General features: G+C 46.2%; 1 protein-coding gene across 2 annotated transcripts in view; it reads right to left on the bottom strand.

The window, feature by feature from the left end:
* Positions 1-8,151: 8,151 nt before the first annotated feature.
* PITPNB (phosphatidylinositol transfer protein beta) overlaps positions 8,152-14,085 on the bottom strand; it is a 61,786-nt gene continuing 55,852 nt past the window's right edge. Inside the window, exon 11 of one of the 2 annotated variants that reach the window (XM_065889683.1) lies at positions 8,152-10,108. In XM_065889683.1, coding sequence (XP_065745755.1) covers positions 10,058-10,108 — 51 coding nt within the window. In that variant the 3' untranslated portion in view covers positions 8,152-10,057. Of the gene's footprint in view, positions 10,109-11,328; positions 11,377-14,085 lie in introns of those variants that run through there. The other variant, XM_065889684.1, reaches the window with a different exon arrangement.

Raw genomic sequence — 14,085 nt, 5'->3', positions numbered from 1 at the left:
CTGGGAACTGAAGGCAAAAGCGAACTGGGCTGATCCCTTCCCTTGAGGATCTCACAGTGAGGGAATCAAACACTCTACCAAAGAAAGTGATGAGGGTATCGTGTGCTACGTTCATGCAAAGTGAGAGAACACGGGCCCTGAGGGTACCTGTGGTTCCAAGCTTCTCAGAATCACCCATGGGAACTGATCAAAACTAGATCCCTAGGCCTGAGCCCTCAGAGGTTCTCATTCTGGGGTCTGGGGTAGGGCCCAAGTAGGGTGACCAACCGTCCTGGTTTGCCCAGATCTGGTGGGGTTTTCCAGGACACAGGACTCTCAGTGCTAAAACTAGGATAGTACTGAGCAAACTGGGACAGTTTCTCTCCCTCAATCCAGGCGTGTGCATTTTTAACATCCTCTGGTAATTCCAATGTAGGTGGTTCCCAGGGACCTGGGCGGGTACAGAGAGGAGGCCCTGAGTCCCAGTCTTCCCCAGGGTAGATGGGGAAACATGGCTGGGCTGGGAAGTCCAGGGTGAGTTTGCAAGGGCAAGGTGGCTGGCGGGGGTGCGTAATCCCGGCAAATCAGGCAGTCAAGACTCCTGGGAGTGGAAACACAATTGAGACTTAAGCCCCCGAATCTGCTGACCTAGATTTCTTTCAGAGCATCCCATCCCCCGGCGTGGCGGGCCAGTGTGGGCAGAAATAAAAGTAAAAACGGATTGATTAACCCAACCGGGTGGAGATGTCCAAGCTTGTTGATACCACTGGGCCAAACTTCCCAGCAGCCCCCAGCTGGGCACAGCTGAGCTATGGCTTCCGTGAGCGGCAGGATATTTGGAATCAAGGCTCAACCTTGAAGAAGTATTAATGAAAATGTCACAGGCACTAAAGTCAAAGCAGATGTGAAGCCGGCTACATGGGCAGACATAGCTGATAAGAAACAGCCCAGGAGAGAACAAAATCTCTTGAGATTAGGTCACGGGCAGACCAGAAAAAAAAAAAAAAAAATGACATCGGGGTCCCCCATGAAAACTCGGAGGAACACTGTCACTCCTGTGGACAAGCCAACATTTTTTGTGCTGCTGCGTTATATACTGACATCCCGACGGGGCAGCATTTGGAGGCTTCCACATCAGCAAATAAATATTACGTCTCCATCTTCAGCTAAGCAGAGCTGTGGTGCATTCCTATTACTTCATGTGGATTAACCATCTGGAAGTTGAATCAAGCCACAGAGTAAAGAATGGGATCCAATTTTGCATTCACCAAAATAAGCCGTACTAGTCTCAATTTATGGCAGATGGTTATGCAGTCTCAGCGGGCCAAAAAATCTCTCTGCAAAAGAATAAAGTTTATGCCAATTACTGTAATAGGAACCAGCACAACAACTGTGTGGGTTGACTAAGATCGCAGATATCGCCGTACAGCTCGTAAACCGCAGGGGGCCACGGGAACGATGGGGACCCAGTTAATTCATTAAGATAACGCGAGAGAAATGAGGAGCAGAGTTTAGTCATAAAACAGAAATATTTCCTCGCAAATGATGGGAGGGAGCGAGGTGGGGTGGCTGTTACTGGGATGTGGCCTCGGCTGGGCTGCAGGCAGGGTCAGGGGAATGGTTAACAGGTAATGATGGAGAGAGAGAGACTGCCTGCTGCTCGGTGGGAAAGGCGTGGGAGGAGAGGGGTTAAATTTGGGGCTTCTCGGCTCCATTCATTCAAAACAGATCTGTGGAGTGTGGATGACTCCGAGGCAGGCCCTGAGCCTACGCTGGTGAGTGCCGCTAGTGCTCCTGGTACCCACCTTTATGGTGCTCCCGGCTTGGCTGAGATGGCAGCACCCAGTAGGGATGCTGGCCTATTCGGGAGGTCAGGGGAGGCATCTTGGAGGACGGGGCCCCTGGGCTGAGGTTGAAGGATGAACAGGGGAGGGAAGGGGGCTCCAGGCCTAGAGGCACCGTGGGCTTTGGTCTCAGAACCTGGAATGAGGCACATGTGGCTGAAGCCTGGAGGTGAGGGTGAGGATGGAGAGGGTTCTGGGCCAACACACAGCGAGGAGGTTGGTCTCTGTCCTGGAAGCAAAGATGGAATGACCTGACCCACCTGCTTTGGGAGAGAGGCCTTGACTGCAGGAAGTGCAGCCTCTTTTTAGCCGAGGACAGCTTCTTGACCTATGGGAAGTGTGAGAACTTCCTGTTCCCCAGGATGGTGTCAGGGTGAACCTGTGAGCTGGAGCAGAGGAGGCCTGGGTGGAGAAGGGATTTGCTCCGTCCTTGATGAGTCATCCCACCTGAGGAAAGCACTTCCAGGCCCTCCTGGCCAGCACTTCCTCGGGCTGGAGAGAGAGAGGCAGTTAGTTAGTTTGGGGCACATCAGGCTACAAAACAAGTCTGTTTCCTATACAATTTGGGTTCAGTTTATTTATTTGTTTTTAAGTGAAAGCTGTTGGCTTCAAGAATCTTGACATTTGGGGCTAAAAATAAGGTGACCAATGGTCTTAATTTGCCCAGGACTGTCTTGGTTGTAGCACCCAAAGTTCCATCCTGGGCGAACCAGGATGGCTGGTCACCCTAGCAGACCAACCCAGGGGCAAATCCAGTGCTGGAGAGATTTTCACACAATACGTACACATTTGTGTCTCCTGGCCACGTTCCATGTTGGTATTGTTACCCCAACCTTCACTGGCAGGACAGTGAGGCTCAGAGGGGCCAAGACTTATTTGCTGGCCCGTTGCTCAGTAAGTGGACGTGGCAGGCTTGGAATGCAGGTGGCGGATGGCAAAGCCCCCATGTCCAGCGGGGCCTCTCCGGGAGAGTCAGCAGCAGTGACCATTAGTAAACCCCATGGCAGTGGTCATGGTTGCCGACCTCCACATTCTCTCGTGGGTTGACAAGGAAGGGATGGAGCTCTTTGCAAGCAACGGTAATCCCACTGTTCCTCTCCTGGCTAGAGGACTCTTCCATACTCACTCTCAGGCCTGAGCAAACACAGGGGCTGCATCTCAGCCTGGTGGCCCAGAGCCAGACCTGGGTCAGGCTGTCCCCAGTCTCCGATGGAGCCTCCCCACCCCATGGGTGGCAAGCAGGATGGAGAGGGCCTACTAGGGGAGTGAATTCCAGGGCAAATGAGAGAAGCCCCTGCCTAAGGCCTGGCGCTAGCATGTGTGGGGAGCTCGCCAGCCAGAATGCAGGCACTGACCTCAGTCACACAAGTGGAAAATCTGAGCCTGTTGGGTTGGGAGGTGCCAGGAGAAATCGTGAAATCCCCCCCCCCCCCCCCACCAGACGGCTTTCTGGCACGCACCTAAGAAGAGGAGTGAGCTCATGGGCCACCAGATGCTGAACTGAAAATTCTTATCCCCAGTGATACAAGGCACGACTGGGCATTCACATATGGGGAGGTGCTCTCAAGGTCTCGTGCGTTACAAAAATAGTTTCAAGGAAGAGTCTCTTGTAAAGTGAAATACTGAGGACAATTCTTGGAGGAAAAAACTACCCACAAGCCCGCAAAGCTAACAAAACAACCCTGGTGGCTCCCCTCCAGGTAGTCACAGCCCTCGAGATTTCCTGCAGCTGAAGAGTGATTGCAGTTCTTCTGATTTCTCACCTCAATGGAACAGACGTTGTGTTTCTACATACATCAGAGTCATCACTAAACCTTTCCCCCCAAGGAGTTTGAGGGAACTTACCTAGCAGTCGTGGACACAGGAGAACCACAAACCCTCAAATTTCACAGCACCGTCACAGAATTCAAGTATGAGAGGTGGCAAGGGGGACTGGGTGGGTGGGGGTGGAGTGATGCCAGGAAGCCTGCCTAAAGAGGTTGCCTCAGTTGCACATAAAATGCAACATGGGAGTTTCCTGACACCAAGACTGAGGGGGAAATTCAACACTGTTGAGGAAGTTTTCTTGGCTCTGAGCTCTGGGAAGAATCGGTCATGGAATTTTGCTCCTAAGTGGTGTTTAAGAACACAGAGTGTCCTCAGTAGAATTTTTATCGTGATGGCTGCTCCTTATGTTGGCCTTAGTATATGCTACAGGCATGGAAACTTGCAGCTGTCAAACACAGGGAGACGGGATGATGGGCAGTGGTTGTGCGTGACTCCGGAAAGGTCCCTGGATTATATCCCTGGCTCCCCTGCTTTCTGTAATAATACCTAGCAAAACTACACTTACCTGGGTCTCAGTTTCCTCATCTGTAAAAAGGGGTGATAACAGCACCTACTTCATAGCGTGGTAGTGAAGATTAAAGGAGGCCATTTACATGTTGTGCTTATTAGAACAATGCCTGACATACACTACTAAGTGTTGGCTGCTTTGGCCGGAAAGAATCTAAAGTAGAGCTCGGAAAACTAGGGCCCTGGGGCTAAATCCAGCCCACCACCTGTTTGTGTAAATAAAGTCTTATTGGAACACGACCCCACCCATTCATTTACACAACATCTGAGGCTGCTTTTAAGCTACAAAGGCAGAGTTGAGTAGCTGCAACAGAAACTGTATGGCCCACAAAGCCCCAAATATTTACTATATGGCCCTTTATAGAAAAAGTTTGCCACCGTCTGATCTAAATGAACGAATGGCTGTTCTGGGCTTGATCCTAAGCCTCCCTCCAGACTTACTTGAGAGAAGTCTCAGCCTACACAGTGTCTCTCTGGGAACATTTTTGGAGTGACGGCTACAGAACACCCTGGATGGGAAGCACTCACAGCACCTCTTGGCAAGCTGAGTTGTTTCAGGCTTTCCAGGGCCATGGGAAAGTAGAGGCGGCTCTGAGAGAACATGCCATCAGTATTCCAGGCTGCAGGGAGCCGGCGTGCAACGGGATGCCCAGAGGCGAGGCTTTTGTTTAGCACATACATTAATAAACACCGTAAGCCACTCCTCCGTTCCACTTCATGAAGCTCCCTCAGTCTGGAGTGCAAGGCAATTCTGCTATCGGCTGATTAGCAGGTGGTGTCAGAATATATAAGGGATCAACGAGGCGGAGACATGTCCCAGCGCTTTACTGCTTCTCAGAAATCCAAGGAGTAAACAGATTCGACCCAAAGTTGAGTGTCACTGACTCAGGGAAACTCCGGGCTGCTTTTCTAGGCAAAGGCCTAACCTTACCGTGCCCAGTCAGGAGCCACGGAGCCAAGCTCAGGTTGACACGTTGGCAGTGGTATCTAAGGAGCCAGATTTTAATTGTGGAAAATGTATAGGGCATCTGTGAGCTTTCCCATGAGAATAGCATTTTCGTTTAACAGCCACAGATGGTATTTTCTGGACAACAGACATACAGCGATATAAAATATGCCAGTCGAGAAGAGTTTAGCTAACCGGCATTATCTTCATTGTATTTTATACATCAACAGCTTTTGTTAGCACACCACAGCTCTACCCTTCAACTTCCGGTTGGGTATTGGCTGGGAATCAGATGGCAAACAGCAGCAACGGTCTTCCTCAGCTTAGAGCCTTTCTAGGGACAGCATCCCTGCCGGGGCGGCAGAAATCTGCTCGGTCCCTTTCACCCATCCAACGGCCATGAGGTGGATGAACGTCACTGGCTCCACTTTCCAGACAGCAGAGTGAGGCTCTCGCTGGTCACTGGCCTTGACTGCACTGGTCTTTTGGGCCTCACGGAGCCATGCAGGTGTTCAAGCGGGGGTGTAGCACCATCAGGGGCGTTCCAGAAAGTCACCTCTGGCAGAGACTGATTAAGGCTTTCCACGCTCTAGACCAGGTCTTGGCAGCTACGGCCTCACCAGCCAAATCTGGCCCACTGCCTGTTTGTGTAAATAAAGTTTTATCGGAACAGACACACTTACTTTACATATTGTCTACAGCCGTTTTTGCACTGCAAGGGCAGAGGTGAGTAGCTGTGACAGACCATGTGGTCTGTAAAGCCTAACATATTTACTGTGTTTGTAGACCCCTGCCCTAGATAAGAGGACAAGCCATCGGAGCATGGCTTGGACCAGGATATTCAAGAGGAGCAGGATTTCACAAGCGTTTGGGGGCCCTTTTAAGACTCGGTGACCAGCTAGGATTTCTAGCTTGGGCAGCACAGCCAGTGACACAGTTAACTGATGGGAGAAAGAAGTACATTTAGGGGAAAGAGGAAAGACTTAAGAGTTTGGTCTTAGACTCCTTCAGTTTGAAGAGTCTACCAAAGCTCCTGTTAATGTCTGGGAAAGTGAGGAGGGAATGCGGACCTGGAGCTCCCTCGTCTGTTCTCTCAACGTACTTAGTACCCTGAGCTACCAGAACTGCTACCTCCTGCTGCAGCTGGCTGTCAGGATTTGATTCTCTGAGGGCAGAAATCTGATCTTACTGAATTTTTCATCATACTCCCCTCCACTCTAACCCCAGGACTCAAAGGGGGCCTTGCACAGCATAGGCAGGAATCTGTTGTGGACAAAAGGATCAGTTTCAGAGTCAAACTTTCCATCGGGAGAGGTGATTCTGGGGTACAACTGTGACTCCTGCCCACGAGGAGTTCCTGAGCTCACTTGGAAAGCAAAACATACAGATGTATTAACCAAGGTGGCAGTCTGTTAAGAGCCAGGGGAGGGGTGTAGACTGCTAGAGGTCACTCCAGGTTAAGAAAGGCTGCCCTGGGCTTTGAAGAATGGGCTTTGAAGAATGGGAGTCTGATTACTTGGAGAGAAGGTCTTCTCGATGATCTTCCAGGAGCAGGAATTCTCTAAGCTCTCTCCCTGGCCTTTGAAAACGGGGCACACTGAACCCAAGCCATAGAAAGGCAACTGGTGGGCAACGGTATTTTTAAAGTCTGCCCCCATGATTCTAAGTGGAGCCAATGTTGAGAACCTCTGATTGACACATGCTGAATTTTTTTTGAACCAGTAGCCCTAGCATAACAGAACACTCAAAATTTTCTACTTTCCCTAACCCAATCTGGTTTAAGAACTGGTTTTGAAGGGATCGCTGTTGTTTAATATTTCCAAGTCAGAAAACATAACCCCAAGTGATGTTGGCAAGGTTCCTAGGAACCCTGTAGATGCTCCAGGATCAGTAGGACGATCTTTAACCTATCCCCCAGCACCTTCCCTCCCTCCCTCCCTCCAATCACGTGAAGTGCCAAACTCTAAAGCTGACAGTGAGGGCAGCATTGAAAAAAATCAAATTTTGGACTCACTGAACTCTACCTCCTAACATTCAGTGGCTCTCAATGGTATCAGGTGTGAGGGTCTAACAACAGTCAGAACATGGATAGAACAGGAGGGGAGAAATCACACTGAAGAGGACACAACACATGCTAGAGGATACAGTGCCTCAGCTGACCCTGAACACTACAGGGTACCAGGGCCCCAGTGACAGAAAAGGAGTCCAAGACTCTGCGAGGGGCCAGGAGGGGGGCTCCAAGGGTCCCCACTGCCAAGCTGCCTTTGGCCTGGACTTTTGCTTTCTCATCTGTAACGATGTGGATGACGTCTTAAGATCTCTCTCCACCGATTCTCTACTGTCAAACGACTACTTAATCAGACTGAGCGGTCATCTACCTCTTAACACGTCCGTCTCCCACCCTGGACTCTGCACTGCTGCTCACTCTGGCACCTCCAGGGGACCCGAGTACTGGGTGTGGAAGAGCTCAGCTCACACTGCTGAACGCACGAGTGACAGACGGTCCACGTGAACGCAAACACTCTCTGAAATAAAACACTAAGAAAATCACCTCAGAAAGCAAACACAAGAACACCCTGGAAATAAAACATTTTATTAAATCCATCCGGATACCTGGCCACCTCTCTGGAGGCTGAACCGCTCTAGAATGTAAGTTGGCACCACAAGAAAATAGTTGTTACGTGTCCAAAACTGGAAGATTGGAAGTGACCAAGTCCTAAAAGAGGAGACGTAAAACATGGCCCCAAACCAAAAAGCCACGATCTTGAAATGAGCAGAATCTAACAGCAAAATGCTTACTGAGTACTTTAAAAAATACTATGGATTTTCCTTATTTTTCCCCTTTAAGAATAGTTTTTAAAAACCCCTGAGACTAATATATAATCCTTCTTTACTGCTCAGATTTTAAGGACAAATTAAAAAAAAAAATTTTTTTCCCAGAGTGGTAGTGCTGCAAATTAGAGAATTCTTGAAAAAACAGCAGAGAAGTCGTCCACAGTGTTCTAAACCAGACGTGGCATCAGGGAAACAACCACTCAGGCACACAAGTGGCATTTTGTGATCAAATTTATTTTTTGTTTAAATTTCATTTACTTTGTTTTACTGTAATTTACACAAGAGACTGCCAAGTAAACTAGATATTTTACATTCACCACACATTCCCTCAAATCTCCACAGTTGTTAGAAAAACATTAAAATCCATGCGCTGGGCTCTCATTTCCGTGTGCGTCTAAGCTCCCAATGACGCTACAGACGCCAGCGAGAGAGTTAAGTTCATTAAAAGGAGAAGGCTAGACTCTTTATTTCACAAAATGAGCAATAATCTTCCTGGCATCACTTTGCAGACAATGATTATGCTTTGACAAAACCTATCCTACAACGGTGCCCAGAGAGTAAACATCAGTCTTGATCCTGAGTACACAGAGGACATGTGCGACGTGGGGTCTGCAGCTGAGGATAGAGGGTACCACAGCGCAGGAGTGATCCTAAACATCCTTGTCTAAGTCACTGTGATCACTTCAGTGGGGACACAGGTCGTGGGAAAACAAGGAGCAGGGAGGGCAGGACTGTCAGCAAATCAGATTACTAATGTGATATGACCACGTAGGGGCTTGTGTGCTGTAGGAGGGACGGGAGGTTAAAGAAGATGGTTTGTGACTTGAAGGCTTCAACAATATCACTCTATTCAAGCTCCCAGGACTGACAGGAGAAAAACTGGATTTGGACAGAGAAAGATAATAAAAATCTTACCTAGCTATTGTTCCTTTCTTTAAAAAAAAGGAAAAAAGGGGCAGCAGCTTCTAACCGTCATTTTCATGATGCTTTTTCAGGATATGTTCTAACGACATCCTACTTGAGAGCACATCCCAACGGGTGGAACTGCGCTGGCCCCTGGCAGGGCCTCCTAACCATGTGCAGACAAGCCTCATGCTGCCTCCGAACCTCTTCTTATCTCAAAGGCAGCATCCCCCCTTAAAGTATATTTCAACATGAAAAGAGCAAAATGTCATCACTATCTATATTCTACCGTGTAAGCTGTGAGGAGTCGAGATCCTCTGCATAGTTTCCAAGCTGTAATTTCAGAAAGCAGTCATTTCAGAAACAAGACTCCATGGAAGTGCTGTACGTCCAGTTTTTCTAAACAGCCTACAATCCTATTAATTTCTTTATCAATTTCTTTCTTTGCCTAACAGAAGCCTGAAAATTGTATAGTGTTTGTTATAAATCACAGACTGTCATTTCCATTTTTGCTAGACTTGATGTAGAAAAATACTTGAAATTCAACATACAAAACTCCAATAAAAAATGGAATTTTTTTTAAAAGGATCTTTTCCTTGGGGCAAACAAGTAAAAATTGGTCTGTAACTCTACTACTTACTAATAGATATTATCCAGTTTGGCTGTATGATAATGAAAACCCAGAAATAAATGATTATGAATACATTCAGAGTTACATTCCAAATTCCTTGGAATACCAAAAGATTTCTAATAAATTTTTCTGTGGGAGTCTGTTGATTATGGCACTAGAATTAAAATTTATGAGACTGATTTAAAAGAACAGAAAAGTAATAAAAGGCTACATATATTGGTCCACAACTTGCCATTTATGAAACATACCAGCTAGTAGTACACTGCAGTCAATTCGTCCATTAATGGTATTACTCTGATAATTATTAAAATCTGTTCCAGGTATATATATTGAAAATATTTTCTTTTGCATTCTTGCTGAAGATAGGTACAGTACTTTGGAGAAATTGTACTAATCCCTTCAGTATGTATGTACATATATACACTAGTGTGTGTATTTTGATCTGCAGCTCTACATGCGTTTTATATACAGCTACAGATAGACACACATATATACACACGTGGTTGGGACCTGTGCCTGTGGGCACATAACCACAAGCACACGTCTGGGAAACGTCAACACTGCGAGACATGGTCAGATTCTTCTTCACTCATCACTGGCTGCACTTGTTCCCCTTACTTGACCTTGATTACGTAACTGTAAGGAAAGCGAGACAGTGCAATGTGTTAAAATACAGAGAGACGCAAAAAATGTTAGACCGCAGCTTGTCACAAACATTCTCTTGGAAAAAAATCCTCAGTGTAACAAAACTTCTGGCAGACAATGCACCCCAACTACTGCATTTTTAACGTTTAATCTCTTGATTCTGGTCTTACTAAGGGCATAATATTTTGTTTCATCAGAGGGAAAATAAATTAGAAGCAGAAATAAATCATAGAAACTCAGAAGACCTTAGTGAAAGTAATAATAAATTTTTAAAAAATTGTAAATGAACACTAAATTTTAAGAAAAGGGCTTTGGAGGAATCCTGGCAGAGTTCATCCATTCTTATTTGGTATTTTTCTTCAGGACTGAACATTTCTTTTCTCCAGTGTTCAATAATTAAAGAGCAGGTAGCACACGTCCGGGGGCAGCCAAGAAACAGTGGGGTAAGAAGTGTGTTCTGTCTTGTCATTTTTCTCAATAAACGTAGCTCAGTATTAACAAATTACGACAGTGTACTGCCGATTTTTGTTTTTCATCCTGGTTTCAATATGTGGGGTAGATTTTGAGGCTCTTTTTTTCCCCTCTAGGAAAATCTCTTATCTAGGCATATAAATCTGTGTGAAAGAAATAAGACCATAGAAATATTTCACACTGTAAACAAAAAACAGTGCATTTACACATATTAAAGCTAAATATAAAGACTGAAAAGTCAACATGAAGGAAGACTTCCTGATATTCAAAAATTGTCAACTAAAATGAATTATTGAGATTGGCCCTTATGGCATGGGATGAAGGATCTTTGACTTTAAATGCTTTTACATATTTCCTTACTAACCACAAATGGTCCTAGTGAGAAATAGGTCAATAACTGGCTATGGATGAAAACTCAGCTGGTTTCTAGGACAGTGCTGCATGACGAGTAAGCGTACTTGGCAGCTGGATTCTAACCCATAACACTAAGAACTAACTTAGGATTACTAAATTCAACCTCTTCCACAGATAAAATTCTTACAGAATAACTCAGGTGTTCACTGTCGATGTCTGAAATACATATCTCTTACATTCTAAAAATTAAACCATACTTAATATGTTGTCTCCACTCAGCAAGTTAACTACCCATTACCAAAAAGGTATTGGTTTTTAAACATTCTTTTTACCCAGGTCTTCACTTACACAGTTTGATATTGTCTCTGACCCTACAGGGGACTCATCTAGACATCAGCAGCCGACGTGCCTCGGACGGAACCCTTCTTACGCATCTAAATGTAAAATAAAATCATGAGCTGCTGAAATCACAGACTCTAAATTGGGTTAGTAAGCAAGGGGAGAAAAAAGATCTAGAAGAGATTGTGAAATGACCGCTGCCTATTTACAAGCATATCCACATTAAAAATGAAGTTCCAGGGCTTCCCTGGTGGCGCAGTGGTTGAGAGTCCGCCTGCCGATGCAGGGGACACGGGTTCGTGCCCCGGTCCGGGAAGATCCCACATGCTGCGGAGCGGCTAGGCCCGTGCCTGCGCGTCCGGAGCCTGTGCTCCGCAACGGGAGAGGCCACGACAGTGAGAGGTCTGCGTACCGCAAAAAAAAAAAAAAAAAAAAAAAAAAGTTCCGAGGCCCTTCTATAGTTACCTTGATCTAAAGTAAATCTTGCAAAAGGCTTTTCTTACCACAGCATAAAAAATGTATCTATTCTCTAATCTAGGAAACAAAAGCCTGCAGACTGATGATGTGAAATTATCGAAGATAGCCAGGGTAAATGAACTGTTCACTAATACAGTGTGAGAAAATGCCCCGATGGTCTGGTTCACCTTTTCATAGTCCCTGGACCAGACAGGAAGCCATGAGGTGTGGCCACCTCTGGCTTCTGAGACCAGTGTCCCTCAAAGGAGTTCTTTACAGGAAGTTTATTAAAAAGAGGGAGGACAAAAGGAAGAACAAGCGAACACAGGAACAATGTATGAGAAACAATGGACACAAGGACAGGCATCAGAAAAGACAGGCATTCACAACAACAGCCTAGAGACAATTCAATGAGAAAATCAGAAAAGAATGGACAGAAAAGGAACACATGTAATAAACACATTTCTGAAGCTCAACCCTTCCCCCCTCTCCCGACCCCTCCTGAAGGTCCAGTTGAGAACAGGCATAACGTTGCCCTAAGTACTCCTTCAGTTGCTGGGCCTAACCCCAGTATTCCTCTTCAGGATTACAGGCAGGGGCATTCCTCTCATGCCTAACCTCTTGAGATGCTACGCCTTCTCTCCAGGGCCAAAACCCATTTGAAAGAAATCCAATTCTTCAGATATTTGTGAGTTAAGAAGAGAATTATAACACATCAAATTCTATCATCAGGTGTCAGGGAAACAGGACCTCAAGAAAAGGGGAAATTCCTCCGTGGTGAAGAGGACTTGAAAATGTTACACCTCTTCAGGAGGCAGGTGTTTTCTGGGTAGGCGTTTTGGCCTGTGGGCATGATGCTGCCCAGACTGAGATGCTCACAAACCAACTGTTAGGACTCAGAGCAGCAGCAATGGGATGTGGAATAAAGCACTCCCCAGTGACCTAGAACAAAATAAATGGGCTTTAACATTAAGATGATCCGCATTTAACCCTGCAATTTGACTTGAAGTATTTTTGAAATATTTAACAAAGAAATTGCCATGGATTCCCAACCCTGAACCAATGACAGATTTCTACCAACTTTATGAGGGAATTTGTCAGTTTAAGCCATGTGGATACAATAATGATGCTTTCTAATAAACTGGGCTTCTGTGTAACACTTCTTACACCTTCTTTTCGAGTGCGATTCCCAACTCACAAGTAACAGATGTGCATGGAGAAGCAGCTGAGCCTGCAGGCCCTCTGCCACAGGTGGCAGCCAGGGTCACCACCTCCTGTCAGGGCTCTCCCATTGGCGCTGTGTTCAGGCACCTTGAGACTAAAAACTTGTGAGGGAAGTAAGCACTCCCCTGGGGGAAGACAAGGCCTCGGCCAAGTTCCGTCCGAGGGGTCCAGAGCCCAAACCAGGGAGGGCTCCATTCGTTACCCCTTCAGCCATCACCACTCTTCCTCGTGCTATGGATGGGCCTTCAGCATAGAAATCAAAACCAAATGAAAGCCTCCTTCCTGAGGGTTCGAATCAATAAATATAAGTCCATTTCCTGTTTCTTCTTGGTGTTGGCAAATCGTTTTTTGGAGATGCCAAGGCTGTACCGTAAGCTTAGTGGGAATGAGTGTGTAATCCTGCTGCTTTCTTCTTGATGTTCAGCTGACACCGGCTGCTTGGAGGGGTTGGAGGCAGAGGTGGCAGCTATTACTGGAGCCTAGAGCACCTGGAAGGAGCAAAACCAGGCAAGGCAGGAGGAAAGGGACTAAGACTGGGTGGTGGTGAGGGGTGCTGCTCAGAGAAGGGAACCTGACTCTTGAGAAAGGGAAGACAAAAGTGGGAGAGAGGCATTGGAAGGAAGGTAACAAGTACCCACGACTTACTCTTGTCTGTTTAAATATTTTGCCTGGGGCCAGCCTAAAAATAAGGGTGTAAGGGATGGTCTTCCATGCTTGCCATCCTATCACCTTACTCCCAAGATCTAGAACTCAGAGCTATACTATTAGTATGAGAAATTGAGGTCAGAGAGGCCTCTGTTGTCTGGCCTGCAAACCAAACCCCAATTTATAATGTTGTCACTATGGGAAAACATGTTCCAAATCTCAAAAACTGAACTTAAAAACGTTTGGAACAAAATCCATTCATAAGCTGGAGGCTGCTTAAAGTTTACTTTATGTATAAGATAAGGTTAAAACATTTTATTGCCTTATAAAGAAAATATGCCCTGGTCCTCTCAGAAGGTTTGTATAAAGCTAATTAGAAGCAGATCTGCTGTAATCACCAAAAGTAAGCAATTTTAAACACAGATTCTTTACAATGCTATGTGCCAGACAAATAGATTTCCTTCTGTGCCAAAGAACCT

The sequence above is a fragment of the Phocoena phocoena genome, chromosome 13 (assembly GCF_963924675.1).
Source record: "Phocoena phocoena chromosome 13, mPhoPho1.1, whole genome shotgun sequence".
In the NCBI taxonomy this organism is placed as follows: Eukaryota; Metazoa; Chordata; class Mammalia; order Artiodactyla; family Phocoenidae; genus Phocoena; species Phocoena phocoena.
Note: the sequence above shows the minus strand (reverse complement) of the source record. Positions and strands in the feature narration are given on the sequence as shown.